The sequence below is a fragment of the Festucalex cinctus genome, chromosome 9 (assembly GCF_051991245.1).
Source record: "Festucalex cinctus isolate MCC-2025b chromosome 9, RoL_Fcin_1.0, whole genome shotgun sequence".
NCBI lineage: Eukaryota > Metazoa > Chordata > Actinopteri > Syngnathiformes > Syngnathidae > Festucalex > Festucalex cinctus.
In genome coordinates, this window is record NC_135419.1 from 9,330,707 (window position 1) to 9,345,524 (window position 14,818).

Sequence of the window (14,818 nt, forward strand, 5' to 3'; positions counted from 1 at the left end):
ATTCGTGGACAACATATTTGGATGTACATCAAACTGCCGGTTTGAGTAGCAGCAGACATACTGAACTAACTTTAGTTCAGTGTGTGTGTGTGGCAGACTGGCAGTCCCGAAAGCAAAGACATCCACACGTAAATGCCGCCTTTAGCGCAACATGGTACGTCGATGTACCCGCCATATTGGATGAGCCAGCCACATGGCAGATGTTGCATTCTAGCCTCAAACCGTTTGACTTGAACGAGTTTGCAGGCTGAGATGACACATACAATATGGCGGAGGCGCTAGCGTATCTCAAGCTACTGGCCAATCCGCTCAATGAGGCGGAGTCTTGAGGTCGACGTCATCAACAATTGGAAACGGAAATACACGAAAGAAGAAGGAAACGGAAGTACATAAAATTTTCTGTTGTTGACCAATCGTACAGAGGATTTTTCTTCGCTTGTTGAGGTCTTTAGCTATTTTCATTTTTCAGACAATCTTTATCCCAAATTTTTCTTAAGAGTCATGCCGCAGTTCAGCCGTTCGGGCTCTCGGAGTCCTCGGCACGTTCGAACCCGATCTCGTTCTCGCTCCCGCAGCCGAGAGAGGAGCGTATCTCCGGACAGCTTTGGGCCCAGACTACCGAGGCCCCGCGACAGAGAACGTGAGCGACAGGAACGGGAGCACCGACTCAAGGAGGCGAAGACCATCAAGCGGTTCAGAATAGGGAGCCCCCGTCGCAGTCGTTCCCGATCCCGAGAAAGGTACGCCGGCGACGGCCATTACAACCGCTGGTCCGAGCACAGAGACGCTTCGTGGAGACACGGCGGCTCCAGAGACGATTTTTACCACGACCAGCAGAGAGACGATGCTCACAGACAGCGTCAGGAAGAACTCATGGCAAGGTATATACCTTTCCCCCCCAATCTAATTTAATCCGTTTAGCACTTCATATCAAGTTCAAACAGTTCAGTGTGACCTGTGTTCGTTTGTCTCAGGCGGCTGAAGGAGCGAGAAAGGATCGGCGAGCAAGGTTGTCCCGAAGTATGGGGATATTCGCCCAGGGTGAAAGAAGAAGAGTAAGTCAAATAAGTGTCGCCTTCTCCCCTAAATGTTTTGTCTTATTTGAATCACGGAAAGTTTAAGATCGCTTTTGTTTGGTTGTCCTCCAGCTCTGATGAATTCACACCCGTCGAAGACGACGGGAAAAACGTCAGCTCGGCGTCCAACTCGGAAGGTAAGTGTGTAGTGCACACATTTATTAAAAAAATAATTTAATTTGACGAATAAATGAAAAAAAATATTTTTGACGAAACCTTGTACCAGACTAAGACATCTGAGAACTACTTTAAATTATGAGGGAAAATGCATTATGTCTCTTTTAAATAGTAGCGCCTCAATGTGTTTGTAGATGAAAAGAGGAAGAAAAAGAAGAAGAAATCCAAGAAGAAAAAGCATAAGAAGCAGTCAGACAGCGGCATGGAGTCCGACGCAGATGGTAACGTTCAAATGCTCTATTTGACGTTCTACACATGCTTAACACGTGTCTTTTTATTTTCAGAGGATGGAGTGAAGAAAAAGAAGAATAAAAAGAAGAAGAGCAAGAAGTATGTGTTGTTGCAATTGTTTAATCCTCGATTAAGCGAGATACTGAAACGAAGCCACGTTTGCTCTCAGGTCCAAAAAGTCCAAGAAGAAGAAGGCGAGAAAGAGCCGCAAGTCGTCGAGCGACTCCAGCAGCAGCGAATCTGAAGAAGAGGAGGAGGATGCTGGCGAGGTGACGTGGGTTGAGAAAGGCTCCGCCGAAGATAACCTGGTGGGACCTGAAGCGCCGCTCACCCTCCTGTCTCAGGACGAGAGGCCTTTAGAGTAAGTTTGCTACGTCCCCCGGGAAGAAGAAAATATTTTGCGCCCACATTCTTTCTGCCGCCACTAATACTCTTTGCACACTCTGACAATGAGAATGCCACTTCCACCTACTGTAGTGGTGGAGCAATTACACTTTAAACTAGTACGGCAAAAATAAAAACAATTGGAAATTGGGGGGGGGAACAACGGCAAATTATATTTAACACAAGTAAAAAAAATACAAATAATACGACAAATGTATTTTAAATTCTACATGCGCATCTCCATGCCAAGAAAAAGAATTCTTTACAGTTACAGACCGACATATTCAAGCTTTGCATAATTTTTCCTTGCAGTTTTGGTCACGCTCTGCTGCCAGGTGAAGGCGCGGCCATGGCGGAATACGTTAAAGCCGGAAAACGTATTCCAAGGAGAGGAGAAATCGGTCTGACGAGCAACGAGATCGCTGATTTTGAGAAGTCGGGCTACGTCATGAGCGGCAGCAGGTACGTTAGTCGCCTCCTTACGGCTTTACGTTGATATTTAGCGCTGCATGTACACTCTTCAATGAGTGAGCGACTTGCGTTGTACTCAGTCGGTTTGATTGTCACCCCCCTGTAGACATCGCCGCATGGAAGCCGTGCGTCTGCGTAAGGAAAACCAGATCTACAGCGCAGACGAAAAGAGAGCGCTGGCCTCTTTCAATCAGGAGGAGAGACGGAAAAGGGAGAGCAAGATCCTGTCCAGCTTCAAGGAGATGGTCTACAGGAAGACCAAAGGGAAAGAGGACAAGCCATGATACAAACGGCTCCATTTTGAGCATGTTTGTATGCTGTTATGTAAATAGCACCATTTTTTGTAAGAAAGATCAATTATTTGCTTTCGTTTACTCTTTCATGTTGCAAGTTTGTAAATAAAATAATTTTTTGCAACTACCAATACTGAGATATCCTTGATTTATTTTTATTTTTTTTCCAATTGTTTATAACATCTTAAAATGCAGTTCATCATTTAAGGATTTAAGTCCTTTAGTGTGTTGATGAGCTTTCAATAGTGCTTTCATCTTGTGGTACCCATAGGCAATTTTAAACCTTTTGAGGGGTATCAATTATTTGCAGATTTTCGATACTCATGGCAGGGCTACACTAGTGCATCTGTATCCTATATGTTAAAGACTAAATATGGCTTTTTTGTTGCCATACTGTTATTCTGAGTATTTAGACAAAAATCACTACTGTTTCAAAAGGTTGGTATGCAATGCATTATTCTATGAGAGTATTAACAAGCAACATACAAATCAGTCAACTCAAAACAGTTTACGTTTTAATTGACAACATGGACACTAATGTGCAATAGAGCTTTATTTTTATTTTTATTATTATTACTAATATATAACTCATATTGTCTTCCTTGTCATCCTTATCGTCAGTGGATGTTCTCGAGTCCCTGTAGAAGGAAAAAAAAAATGCTGAGATTCAGATTTGTTATAATTATGCTTAGTTTGTATCGGATGGTAGCTGTCAGGTTGTGCTGCGGACTATCAGACGTGAACTTTCACCTTGGAGTCATAGTAGCGTCCCGTTCCCGACACCAGCCTGTCTCGCTCCATCAGGTGCCACTGCCATGGAAAATTGGCCACTCTTTTTTCCTGTGTGGACGTGAAAATACACACAATAACAGATAAGAACGAGACTTTCTTGTTATCACGGCAGCATACATTAGCACCTAGCATCACCGATCCACTATCATCTCACCTTTCCACCATTGGTGAATTTATGGATCTGTGCAGTGGCGACACCGGGAATGATTAGGCACACCGTCATGATGCCAATGGTGGGCAGAATTTCATACCACATGATGGCTTCGGGCGTTCAACTGCCCAGGAAAACAAACTTGAATGAGAGTCGACTCGTTGAATTTGCTACAGGCTAAAAAGATGGCGCCCCTTGCAATACCGGAAGTAGAAACGACAGTCCGCCTGAATTATTCAAAATAAAATAATTCAATGCTGTAACTTGCTCTGTAAAAGATATTTATTTTTACAAGAAAGTCCTAAAATTCTGTGCCAGCCCTACAGCCCATAATCTAAGTTTTTAATCCTAAATCAATTTAATGTAGCGTTGAACATGTGTTTTGCCCACAGCGTCCTCTCTTGTGCTTTTGTCGTACTCTGTTAGGGAGGACTTTGAACGTTGCGCATGCGTGGTTGGTTCTCCCCTCTTTGGGCGAAGTTGTTTTAAAAAAAGTAAACAAGTCTGAGAAATGATACGAAGTTGACACAAGTAGCCTTTTAAAATATGAAGGAAGACAAAGAAAACACCCGGCCCAGGGAGAGGAGGGTGGAATTAATGTGCGAGGATTCAGATAGGACCGAGAAGTCGAAGGAAAAGAAGGAGACCATGACAAAGGTAAAACTCGAGCTAAACTAAGCTAGGCTAGGCTAGCTCAGGTCTCTACTCCCGAGTTGTGATTGTCGCAAGGGACATAATTTAATATTCTATATTACGTGTAGCTAGCTATAATATTTTTTTTTTACCTTTGTTAGACATATGTGTTTATACATGCATGGCATATTGGCATTGATTTGTATATCCCCCCCCCAAGAATATTTAATTGTGATGTTTATGTTTCAGGTCTTAAGCTTGTTTCTTGACAGCAGTTATGAGGTTCAGAGTTCGCATCTTGATTCTTGACTGAGGTCTTCCTGTGTAGAGTTTATGTGTTCACGTTGATTGCCTCCAGTTTTCTCCCACTTACAAAAAAAAATAAAAAATAGGTTAGGTTCGTTGACATCTCTAAATGCTGTAGACGAGTGGTATAGAAAATAGTTGAATGTTTTTGTTTTCTTTTGATAATGTATTAAAATAACTTAGGGAATTGCCACCATGTATGTACATTATGCTGTGTACTAATGGAGGGATAACACTCCACTTGTAGATTGTGATCAGAAGGCTGCCACCGAGTCTCACTAAAGAGGAGCTGGAGGAGCAACTGCAGCCTCTTCCAGAAGTGGACTACCTGGAGTTCTTCTCAAATGACACCAGGTGAGCTTGTGACATCATAATCATGATTTAAAGCTAGACATTTAATAATGGATTATTGACTTTTTAAATCAAGTGTGAAAATAAGCCACCAAGTAAAATATTTTGTGAGATGACAATTTGCGAAAGTTTGTCTTTGTTTTTTTGTTTTTTTTCTTCAATGTATGGGCTAAAACTGTGCCTAATGTTTATTGTTGAGCTATTTTGACAGGAGTAGTTTTAAGTAGTGGGGGGGGGGGGGAGTCTCTTTTAACAACTTTTTTCCCTCTCAGCCTTTATCCTCACCTCTTTGCGAGGGCCTACATCAACTTTAAGAACCAAGAGGATATTGTCCTGTTTAGGGATCGCTTTGACGGCTACGTGTTTATTGACAACAGAGGTATGAAAAGTCCTGATGTTAAAAATTATTTGAGAAAGTCCACTCATTTGTGTCTTTGCAAATGTTTGTTGTCAAACAGGACAGGAGTATCCTGCTATTGTGGAGTTTGCACCTTTTCAAAAGACTTCAAAGAAAAGAAACAAGAAAAAGGATGCCAAGTGCGGGACCATTAGTGATGGTGTGTATTTCAGAGATGACAATATGGCTTAAATTTCTTATATTTTACTACTGTCAGTTCAGTGAAACTGTCTTGTTGGTTTCTAATTGAAATACTTTAATTGTTGAATTAAATTCTATTCTTTTTCAAATTCTTATTATAAAACTTGTAATTCATTTCGTTTTTCTCAACAAACATTGAAACAGAAAAAAAAATGGATTTTTTTTAGGCAGGTTTAACCAGAATTTATGTTTTATGCATGAGCCTATTATGCATGAGCCTTCGCTTGAATGAAATGCATTAAAATCAGAATTCTATGGCTGAAACTCGCACAAAATTAATCCTCAGTATGTCCTCAGCCACCAGTAACACGCCAGCGTTTGCGGGTCAATGTGATCCGTTCCAGGTTTAGTCATTTAAAAAAAAAAAGAAAAAAAAAAAGAAATAGAAGATGAAATCACAAACATATTATTCTTAACATTTTACAACATTTATTTTTGCGCACATGTTCTTGTAGATCCTGATTACAAGAAGTTCTTGGATTTATACACTGGAGACAATGAGAAGTTGACATCCACACCTGAGACTCTGCTCGAAGAGATTGAAGCCAGATCAAAGGAGCTCGTAGGTAAGGAAATATTAACGTAGGGCTCGCCGATGAATTGATTTTATCGATCGAAGTAAATTAGAATTGGATTTTTGTAAAGAAGAAGAAAAATGAAAGCCATGTTGCCCAGCTCTACAATTTAAGCAATCAATACTCTTCGTGTCTTTGTTGCACTAAATCCAACCTTTGTTTTTCCTGAAGCTAAAAAAACAACTCCTCTGCTGGACTTCCTAAAGAATAAGCAGGTAAGGCAGGAACAACAGTGAGCCAAACTTCTCGACAAAAGGTGCAGTAGACATGTTCTGTCTTCAGAGAATCAGGGAGGAGAAAAAAGAGGAGAGGAGGCGGCGGGAGCTGGAGCGCAAGCGCCTTCGAGACGAGGAGCGCCGCAGGTGGCGCGAGGAGGAGCGGCGGAAGCGCAAAGGAGCCGAGAAAATGAAGAAACTGGAGAATGAGAAGGACCAAGTCAAAGATGAGCCAAAAATAAAAGTAAGTAGCGGCAGGTGGCAAAAGTACTCACACATTAGGAAGGTATAAAGTTGTTATAAAGGTTTATACTCTCATGTAAAGTACACATAATACCTGGAATGTATATTTACGAACTGTCACAACATATTTGTTAGAAGGACATCCTCTGTGTTTGTCCACCGTGTAGCTGCTGAAAAAGCCAGACAGAGGAGACGATGCCGACTCGGACAAAATGAAGGAGAAGTTCAAAAAAGCTGAAAGGCCCAGTAAAGAGGACAGCAGAAGCGCCGAACACAAGAGACGACAAAACAATGACAACAAGGAGGAGCGTGCAAAGAAGTAGGTCATAATTGCCTCATATATATATTTTTTTTTAAATATCAAAAATTTGTTATAGACTCAAACGCATTTTATTTCACCTACATCTTATTTTGTGTTCAATTTATTTTTATTGAACTTTTTGTAGGACACACTTTTTTATTTTTATTTTATTTTTTTATTTTAGTGTACTGTATAATATTTGACTAGGTCTACAATATGTTTGTATCTTTTATTTGGAATCAAATTTTATTTTACCCACTACAGCATAATTTATAGCACCCTTTTATGTACATTTTATTTTTTTATTACATTGTAGTAGAGACTTTAACACAGTTTTACCTTGCTCACACTTTGTATTGTGTCAGATTTATTTTTACATTACAGTATTTTGCAAGAGTTGACGTGTTATTTTGTTACTTTCTTTTTTTTGTTATTATCATTTTACTTTATTTTAGTGTAGAGACGCATGTATTTTACTTAAAATGTGCAATATTTATTTATTTTCCCCCCTACATTTTAGTGTATACACATCAATGACATTTCGCCTTCACTTAGATGTGTGTTAACTAGATTTTTAATTGAATTGGATTTACTTAAATCCAAGTTTATTCACTCCCAACGTAATTTGACTTCACCTGCACATTACAAAAAATATTTCAAACACTCAACTTAACATGTAGCTTGTCTCACATGTATTTTTAATTATAGGTTAATTAAAAAAAAATAAAATAAATGTGCGTGTGCCCACACACTGACTATAGTTTTCTTTAGCCACACCAATGAATCTTTTTTTTTTTTTTAAATCATGTTAGGGTGATTTTATACACTCCCAACATATGTTCTACATTGTTTTGTGTTCATTTTATTTTTATTTATTTTGAATTAATTTGGTTTATTGTTAAGGTAATTTTATTTATATGTACATTATATATTAACATGTTAATTTTGGTTTATTTTATGCTTCAACATATTTCATGTTTTTTCAGAGCAGACGAGGAAGGCCGCAAGGAGTTTCGGGAACATGATGCCGACCGCGACAGGGAGCGCGAGCTGGAGAAGGAGCGTCAACAGAGGGAGAAAGAACGCCTGAGGCGGCAGGAGCGACGCAGGAGGAGAGAAAGGCACGACAGCGAGAATGTCGGCAGGAAGTGGGCGGAGGAAGAGGGACCAGCCAAGAAGGAGAGGGAGCGACCGCCGGACAAGAAACGGACAGACAACGTGTCAGAATCTGACAAGATGGAGAAGACGTCTAAACAAGACAAGAAAGACGAAAGTGCTAAGAGAGAACGACTACGGAATAAAGTAATCCACCGTTCCTTCTATCATATACAGATTTCTCCCATTTATACATACAACGTACAGTTAGTTATTAGTTATTATATTTAAGTCTATGTATTTTCTTATGTAATAAGGATAATACATTATATCTAGAGGCACTTTTCTGGGCACTTAAAGAGGGAATTTCTTTACAATTTTCTTTTGTCCATACTCTTTTAAAATTACTGGAATAGCTAAGTGTTTATATCACAAGTATCATTCATGTTTTTGTATCAGGATCGTCCTGCCATCCAGCTATATCAACCTGGAGCAAGAAGCCGCAATCGCCCAGCAGGAGGAGGAGGAGGAGGAGGAGGAGGAGGTGGCGGCGGCGGCGGCGGCGATGCCAGCTCTGTGGACAGGAAGCCAGACACCGAGACGAAGAAAATGGTTGACAAGGGTGACGACTAAGTGGATTTCTGCTCGGGGCGTCTTTTTGTTTTGTTGGAGGAGGGCGTGGCCAGCCAGATTCTGAGCAGCAATGTTGCCTTCCATGTTTGAGGCTCACTTGTGATTCGCGGTGGAGCCAAGCAGTGCCTCAAAGTGACCCTCTTTAGTTTCACTCCTTAAGCGTTTGGCGACAGGGCACAGAAAACCCTCAAGTGACCTTTTTTGACAATATCACTGCAAAGATTCTGTTTTCATTTTTGCTCATACATATCTTCCATCTTAACAGCATTGAGATGTTTGTAAATTATATTCATAGATGTTGAATAAACACAGCTCTTGTTACGAGTTGTAACAGACTATACAGCATTTGTGTGTTTTATTAATTTAAACAAAACATAACCACATTATCACGCTCTAGCAGGTGGGTCTGAAGCGTATCCTTCAAGATGAACTGGGGTTCACTGTAAATTAATTTTTGCCTCAAAATTCTATATTTAACAGTAACACCTTGTAATAAGTACCAAGAAAATGGCTTTTGAATTTTTTTTCTAATTTATTAAACACAAACAAATAAATCAAGCATTCACAGCTTTTGCATCATACTTTTTTGATACACATTTTGCAGCAATAATAGCCTCAAGTGTTTTTGAATATGATGCCACAAGCTTGACAAACCTAGCAGTTTCACCCAGTCGGTATTTCCTCAATTACATTTTTTTCCATTATTTGTTTTGCTGACAATCACAGATGTACTAACCTGCCTTCTACGGAAATATAATTTTGTTGTCATAAATATTATTAATGCATTGCGAGTGATAATTTTCTCATCTTACTGTATACTCAAATACTGTCATAAATTTCACAGTTTCAATTTGAGACATAAATCTGTAGTATCAAGAGTTTGCCTGCTGGTGTCGCTATCAATAAAATGAGACGTCTAAATGGCCGGACGCTTCATTGGCTAAAACCGCCTCCGTCACAGCGTTCTTCCTCTTCTATCACCGCCGTAGTGGGGAACGGACTGTGGTCGATATGGTAACGAGAAAAATCATCCAACATCCGTCAGAATATATACTGTAGACTCGTCTGTATGCTTAGAACACTTAGATGAAATACCCGCAGTGTCGTACATAGTTGTATTTTCTTAAAAAATGTAAATTGTACCTATAAAAGGCGCTGCGCAAGCCATAGCTAGCTAGCTAGCTAGCATAAAGGCTCAACTCAGTAGTTTGACATGTGGCCTCGTAATTAGTTTTCAAATGCGTTGCGTAGTGATTTCTTTGTGTCGTGTCGTTTTTTTGTGTGTGTTTTTTTTTTCAGTCGTCCCACAAGACTTTCAGAATCAAGCGCTTTCTGGCCAAGAAGCAGAAGCAAAACAGGCCCATTCCTCAGTGGATCAGAATGAAGACTGGCAACAAGATCAGGTGTGTGTTGTGTTTGTGTGCACTGCTGGATGGATGATTAGAACAGCAACATACGTTTTTAACATGAACATACTCGTAGTTAAGTGAGAACTATTTCAGTAACATAATACTGAATAGCTAAAATTGGTAATGATAGTTTACAAACGGCAAATAGCATAACCTCCATTGAGTTAAGACCACCCCCCCCTTTATTTTATTTTTTTAAACATACGTGGAAGTGTTCAACTTTGTTTAGAACCTTGCTGAATTGTCCTGAACTAACTGCAGTTTTTTCTTCTTCTTCTGATGTACTGCTGTATGTTGTACACGTTTGAAGGGTCCAAGTCATGGGTGGCAAAATTGTGATCAAGGGCCACAATATTTTATTTATTTATTTTATTGACAGGCAGGCCACAAGGTTTGTAGATGAGGGAAAAAATTAAAATGTGTTTGCAACTTTATTTAGACGAGATAATTCATTATTTTGTTATTTACATTTAGGGGAAAAAGCTGCCCCCCGGTAACAACTTGACTGACCAACATACAATTGGGTGGAATGTGAAGCAGCCAGTTCAGATGAATTCCAGGGCTCATGTTTTGACAAGCTGCTTCTCTGGAATTCACAAAACTAGAAAGAACATTCTTTGGTGGGCTGCACTGTAACCTATCTAATTAGTAAATAAAGCAACCATGAGAATGTAGCATGGTGTCAAAAATCATTTTGAGGATTTGTCATTACAAAGGAGAGCGATATTGCTGCTTTGCAACAAGCCTTTTTGACAATCAAATGTTTAGCTCTTATCTGGTAGCGAGAGGCTTAACAGTATATGGAGGCAAAACTGATTATAGCATGTTTTCATTGGTGTAGCAAAGCACTCAAAGGCAGAAGTTAAAGGAGGATGTGTTGGCAAAACTCCACAGGGCATTTGACACTTTGCATACTGTAATGGTAGTGGATCGACAACATGTTCTGGTAAAGCAGGTCTGCAATTGCAGCACTTGATGGCTATGAAGTGCTGTCATTAACCCTGCTGAGATTATTGTTCCGCCTTGGAGCTCGTCATCCTCTTCATCACTGTGAGGATGAAGAGGCCGCTCTGTTGCTGAAACAGTCATTGTTGTAGGATAATCCTACTTAATAGTCATTTTGCATTTACTGTTCTGATGAATGATTGCATTGTTTCCTAACGGATTGCGCCCAAAACCTACCCACAGATTTCTGGGATAAAAATGTGCAATCTGAATATAGTCTGGGGTTATTTGTGTGTTTTTGTTGACAATGCTGGAGTTTGTATATTAGAAGCCAGTGGATAAAGTAGTGCCATTTTCTCTTCATTGATGATTCTTGTGCATTCCGCAGGTACAACTCCAAGAGGAGACACTGGAGGAGGACAAAGCTGGGTCTGTAAACATGACGTTCCTGCAGAATCCATCCTCCTCCATTCCATCAAAGGACCTCCAGCTGTCGGGAAGGAGAGACTCCATGTTGGGTGGAGCCGCAGCTGTTTTGTACACACTCTGGTTCTACGTTCATGTTTAAAAATAAAAGATCTGTGTTCAAACATGCTTACATTATCACAATGTTGACTGCATTTTGGTTTATTCAGCACAGAATGCCACTTGCCTATTATAGTTGGCGCAAAAGCTTATATTCATTACTTTAAATGTTTCACAGGGAAGAGTAAAGCAAAACAGCTAAATGAAAAGCAGTCTTGGTGTTTTTCTGATCTGCCAGCACCACAAATGCTTGTATTTGTAGCTCATGTTTGCGTGTCACTGCCAAATATAACTGGCTTTCAAGGTGGAAAAATAAACTAGCACCGTGCTGTTACCATGACAAATATTGTAACTGGAGCAAGCAAAATGTCCACAGCACGTTCAAGGGAATGAATGCACAGTAGTAACAGAAAACGTCAACGTCGACTGGCACGAAAAGAGAAGAACCTTCTCAAGGAGCCAAACCTCCAGCTGTCTCCTCTCCTGTTCCGGTCAAACGAGTCCATCTCGTCCACCGAAACCTCCTCGTTCTCGCCCGGCGTCACTACCTCCCCGCTGCTGTTATTGTTCTTATTGGCGTTGGGTTCAACCCTGCGGGCGTGCTCGTCGTCCCACGTCCCGAGTAGCTCCTTCATTTCCAGGGGGGCGTCCGGCCGCAGGTACTGCCAGGCCCGCCTGCCGCTGTAGTCCATGACGTCCACGTCGGCACCGAACGCGCCTACCAGGAGCTTGACGACCGCGTAGTGGCCGTGCATGCTGGCGACGTGCAGCGGGGTGAGACCACCGCTCCCCCGCACGTCCACGCTAACCGGCCGTCCTCCGGCCTTCTCGGCCCGGTGGAGCAGCTTGAGTAGCGTTTCATCTCGGCCGCTCTTGGCCAGCCAGTGGAGCACCGAGTAGCCGCTGATGAAGTCTCGCCTGGTGAGCAGGAGTGGCTCCTCGGACACGAACTCCAGCAGGGTGTCGCAATTACCCTCCGCGGCTGACAGCATCCACGCGTGCTCCATGGGGTACAGAGCACACTCCAACCCCCCTTGGGACAACTCCTTGGTGGATCTCTTTCGCTGGGCAGGTGTGTCCGTTTCTGAGTCGTCTTGCCGCCTCTGCAGCAGCCGCGACCTCCTCTGCGGAGCACCGGGCATGAGCGATTTGCCATACCGGGAGTGTCGCTCCACAACGGTGCCTTGTCTGGACTCCCGACCGCGGTGGGCGTCAGCGGTGGCATCCTGCCCAGACGAGCTGCCCTCATCCATGGTAGTGCTGTTCCGGTTAATTTCGGATGACAGCTCGACGGAATAAAATGTCGTTTCCTTCCCACCGAGTCGCACTATATCCTTCCCGTTTATAGCCATTGTAGACATTTAAAAAGTCTCCATTTTGAGTTCAACAGTCAATTTACTCGTCTACTGTAGGTCGATGGTGACTCACCTGTTCGGCTTTCATTTTGGTTGCTGACGTACGTTTGACTGAATCAACTACTTGTCATTTCTATTCCAAATTTAAAAGACCGGACTAAAAAAAAAAAAAAAACACCATAATTCAAAGAGACTCCTTAGTGCCGAGACTTTTCCCCACTTCCCCAGAGGAACTAAGCCAAAGTTCATGGTAATCTCAAGGCGGGAGCGCGTCACGTGACCACTGATGATTGCAAAACCAGGAAGTGCGTTTTTTTTTATTTTTATTTTTTTTTTAAAGACGTTTATTGAACTCCTCTGTTAAAAGTGACAACATGCAGATAAATGGCAACGATTTTAAAATTTAACACTAATTAATAGACAGTATAAAGTTGAAATTAAACATCCCAGTCAGTGTCAGGGGGAAGCTCAATGGTCAGCTCTTCAATCGTTTGGAGGAAATTGCAAAATTCAGCACTGGCATCTGAAAGAAAATGTATTCATTTACATCACACAATAAATTTGTGTTCAGATCTCACAAAATACATCCTGAGCGCATCAGTGATATCAATAAGAGACTTGTCACCTGGGTGTTGTGGCATTCTCATAGGCGATATGCTTGGGAGCGGAGGTACATAAAGATGCAGGTCATCTTCTGAGCGAAGAGGAGCTTGTGGGAAAGGCAGACCAGCCAGATCAAGACTACCAATAGGAATGAAATCCTCGGGAAGGTCGTATTTTTGAAATTCTGAGTGGGAAAAACTGTTTAAAACACAAGTACTGCTTTGTTTTATGCCATAATTGTGTATATAGTCAAAAAAAGACAGATACCCATTGGATCATAAGGGATTAACTTCTCAATCTCTGGATAGTCCTCTTCCTTCAGCGGTGCATGCTTGACTTTGGGTTCCTGTGCGGTGCAAAAGAAAAACACTGCATAAAGCTAAGGATTGCAAAATGGCTGGAATCTTAAATTGCAAATTTCCGATGGAGGGGGGTCAATCACAAAACTGAAGGTTGGCTCTTCATAGGGAACCTTAAATGTACAGTAGCTGGGGAAAATATTTAAGCAAAAGTCCAAAAAATATTTTTAACGTTCTATACATATGCCCCCAAAAGTTTAAACAAGACGACCAAGCTATAACAAATGCTTTAATTTTACCAAGACAATGGCTTGGAGTTTCCTGCATTTTAATTGTTTTGTTGCTAGAAACTTCCTAATGCTTTGCAGCCCCAATTCAAATACAATTACAACACATTAATGTCAACCTGAAGCTTCTCGGTTTTCTTCTCCTGCTTGACAACAGGAGTTGAAAAATCAGTGTTGACAATCCTTGACAAAGCCTTCCGACCAGTACGCAGAGGAGTTTTCATGGTTTTGGCACTCAGTGGAGTCTTCAAGGACATCTCTGCAAAGACAACATGCTATCAAAGGATATATGTGCAAAGAGACCAAAATAAGATTTATGTTTACACTTCCTACCTGGCACATAAGTAAGAGGAGCCAGAATTTGATTGTCACGCTCTGCATTGATGTGAGCCATTTTATCTGAGATCAAAGAGACAGACGTTTACACGTTCCACCAATATCAGTGACAGTTACCAGTTAGCACACGTTTGAAGTTGTAAACAGTTTCAACAATGTCACAAAACAAGAGAACGAAGTCACAAAATAAAACAAAACAAACTCGAGATACGGTACCGTGGTCGTGTTCAGTTGGTTTACGCTGCTTTGGTACGACTGGCTGCGTAGCCGTCGCGGCTCCTTTTTAAAATCGCTGCTCTCATTCTATTGGTCGATGTTGCACAACACGAAAATGTGTGGGCGTAAACCTAAAGCTCAACTTCCGGTTTATTTTAGGCACATTTTCAAGTACGTCTACTAGTATTATTCGCCCGCAAATTAGAAATAAATTATCCAGTCAGCCATTTTCTAAACAGCTTGTATTTAAAAAAAAAACAAAAAAAAACTAAGAAATTATAGTCTTGATTTTCCATCCATCCATCCATTTTCTTGACC

General features: G+C 41.2%; 6 protein-coding genes and 1 non-coding gene across 8 annotated transcripts; 4 read left to right on the forward strand and 3 right to left on the reverse strand.

The window, feature by feature from the left end:
* Positions 1-346: 346 nt before the first annotated feature.
* Positions 347-2,763, forward strand: nkap (NFKB activating protein). The gene is made up of 8 exons (XM_077531972.1): positions 347-881; positions 975-1,055; positions 1,149-1,213; positions 1,388-1,474; positions 1,538-1,583; positions 1,654-1,845; positions 2,181-2,330; positions 2,446-2,763. Exons 1-8 carry the CDS (start codon positions 502-504, stop codon positions 2,621-2,623), a joined length of 1,179 nt encoding a protein of 392 aa, XP_077388098.1. The 5' UTR covers positions 347-501; the 3' UTR covers positions 2,624-2,763.
* A 404-nt stretch (positions 2,764-3,167) lies between these two features.
* ndufa1 (NADH:ubiquinone oxidoreductase subunit A1) lies at positions 3,168-3,940 on the reverse strand. The gene is made up of 3 exons (XM_077532583.1): positions 3,579-3,940; positions 3,383-3,472; positions 3,168-3,270 (listed from the first exon to the last, which is right to left on the reverse strand). The coding sequence occupies exons 1-3, from the start codon at positions 3,678-3,680 to the stop codon at positions 3,250-3,252; spliced, it is 213 nt and encodes a 70-aa protein (XP_077388709.1). The 5' UTR covers positions 3,681-3,940; the 3' UTR covers positions 3,168-3,249.
* Positions 3,941-4,012: 72 nt separating this feature from the next.
* upf3b (UPF3B regulator of nonsense mediated mRNA decay) lies at positions 4,013-8,865 on the forward strand. Its single transcript, XM_077532581.1, has 10 exons — positions 4,013-4,232; positions 4,762-4,868; positions 5,138-5,244; positions 5,324-5,422; positions 5,919-6,029; positions 6,210-6,253; positions 6,321-6,497; positions 6,664-6,815; positions 7,784-8,099; positions 8,352-8,865. Exons 1-10 carry the CDS (start codon positions 4,122-4,124, stop codon positions 8,523-8,525), a joined length of 1,398 nt encoding a protein of 465 aa, XP_077388707.1. The 5' UTR covers positions 4,013-4,121; the 3' UTR covers positions 8,526-8,865.
* Positions 8,866-9,422: 557 nt separating this feature from the next.
* Positions 9,423-11,471, forward strand: rpl39 (ribosomal protein L39). Its single transcript, XM_077531363.1, has 3 exons — positions 9,423-9,539; positions 9,825-9,928; positions 11,268-11,471. Exons 1-3 carry the CDS (start codon positions 9,537-9,539, stop codon positions 11,314-11,316), a joined length of 156 nt encoding a protein of 51 aa, XP_077387489.1. The 5' UTR covers positions 9,423-9,536; the 3' UTR covers positions 11,317-11,471.
* Positions 10,883-11,021, forward strand: LOC144026447 (small nucleolar RNA SNORA69). The gene has a single exon (XR_013285157.1). It is a non-coding gene; the product is annotated as a small nucleolar RNA SNORA69 (small nucleolar RNA).
* Positions 11,472-11,490: 19 nt separating the features above from the next.
* On the reverse strand, positions 11,491-13,015 carry sowahd (sosondowah ankyrin repeat domain family d). The gene has a single exon (XM_077531360.1). It carries the CDS (start codon positions 12,763-12,765, stop codon positions 11,821-11,823), a length of 945 nt encoding a protein of 314 aa, XP_077387486.1. The 5' UTR covers positions 12,766-13,015; the 3' UTR covers positions 11,491-11,820.
* Positions 13,016-13,065: 50 nt separating this feature from the next.
* On the reverse strand, positions 13,066-14,606 carry pttg1 (PTTG1 regulator of sister chromatid separation, securin). 2 transcript variants are annotated; one of them, XM_077531362.1, is made up of 6 exons: positions 14,501-14,606; positions 14,282-14,347; positions 14,068-14,207; positions 13,630-13,708; positions 13,385-13,560; positions 13,066-13,282 (listed from the first exon to the last, which is right to left on the reverse strand). In XM_077531362.1, exons 2-5 carry the CDS (start codon positions 14,340-14,342, stop codon positions 13,403-13,405), a joined length of 438 nt encoding a protein of 145 aa, XP_077387488.1. In that variant the 5' UTR covers positions 14,343-14,347; positions 14,501-14,606; the 3' UTR covers positions 13,066-13,282; positions 13,385-13,402. The 2 variants fall into 2 exon arrangements, with proteins under 2 accessions (XP_077387488.1, XP_077387487.1); XM_077531361.1 differs by having other exon boundaries at positions 13,385-13,546; positions 14,501-14,601.
* Positions 14,607-14,818: the final 212 nt, after the last annotated feature.

What these genes read in the sequence shown, in the direction of transcription:
- pttg1 (XM_077531361.1), bottom strand. Translation starts at nt 14,342, where the DNA reads ATGGCTCACATCAATGCAGAGCGTGACAATCAAATTCTGGCTCCTCTT. An exon ending in TCCTCTTACTTATGTGCCAG is followed by an intron (nt 14,208 to 14,281) that starts GTAGGAAGTGTA and finishes TTGTCTTTGCAG; the next exon opens with AGATGTCCTTGAAGACTCCA. An exon ending in GAGAATGCCACAACACCCAG is followed by an intron (nt 13,283 to 13,384) that starts GTGACAAGTCTC and finishes ATTTTCTTTCAG; the next exon opens with ATGCCAGTGCTGAATTTTGC.
- sowahd (XM_077531360.1), bottom strand. Translation starts at nt 12,765, where the DNA reads ATGTCTACAATGGCTATAAACGGGAAGGATATAGTGCGACTCGGTGGG.
- upf3b (XM_077532581.1), top strand. Translation starts at nt 4,122, where the DNA reads ATGAAGGAAGACAAAGAAAACACCCGGCCCAGGGAGAGGAGGGTGGAA. An exon ending in CGTGTTTATTGACAACAGAG is followed by an intron (nt 5,245 to 5,323) that starts GTATGAAAAGTC and finishes GTTGTCAAACAG; the next exon opens with GACAGGAGTATCCTGCTATT. An exon ending in GAGAACGACTACGGAATAAA is followed by an intron (nt 8,100 to 8,351) that starts GTAATCCACCGT and finishes TTTTTGTATCAG; the next exon opens with GATCGTCCTGCCATCCAGCT.
- rpl39 (XM_077531363.1), top strand. An exon ending in AAGACTGGCAACAAGATCAG is followed by an intron (nt 9,929 to 11,267) that starts GTGTGTGTTGTG and finishes TGCATTCCGCAG; the next exon opens with GTACAACTCCAAGAGGAGAC.
- nkap (XM_077531972.1), top strand. Translation starts at nt 502, where the DNA reads ATGCCGCAGTTCAGCCGTTCGGGCTCTCGGAGTCCTCGGCACGTTCGA. An exon ending in CAGGAAGAACTCATGGCAAG is followed by an intron (nt 882 to 974) that starts GTATATACCTTT and finishes CGTTTGTCTCAG; the next exon opens with GCGGCTGAAGGAGCGAGAAA. An exon ending in CTCGGCGTCCAACTCGGAAG is followed by an intron (nt 1,214 to 1,387) that starts GTAAGTGTGTAG and finishes ATGTGTTTGTAG; the next exon opens with ATGAAAAGAGGAAGAAAAAG.
- ndufa1 (XM_077532583.1), bottom strand. Translation starts at nt 3,680, where the DNA reads ATGTGGTATGAAATTCTGCCCACCATTGGCATCATGACGGTGTGCCTA. An exon ending in AATTCACCAATGGTGGAAAG is followed by an intron (nt 3,473 to 3,578) that starts GTGAGATGATAG and finishes ACGTCCACACAG; the next exon opens with GAAAAAAGAGTGGCCAATTT. An exon ending in GACGCTACTATGACTCCAAG is followed by an intron (nt 3,271 to 3,382) that starts GTGAAAGTTCAC and finishes TTCCTTCTACAG; the next exon opens with GGACTCGAGAACATCCACTG.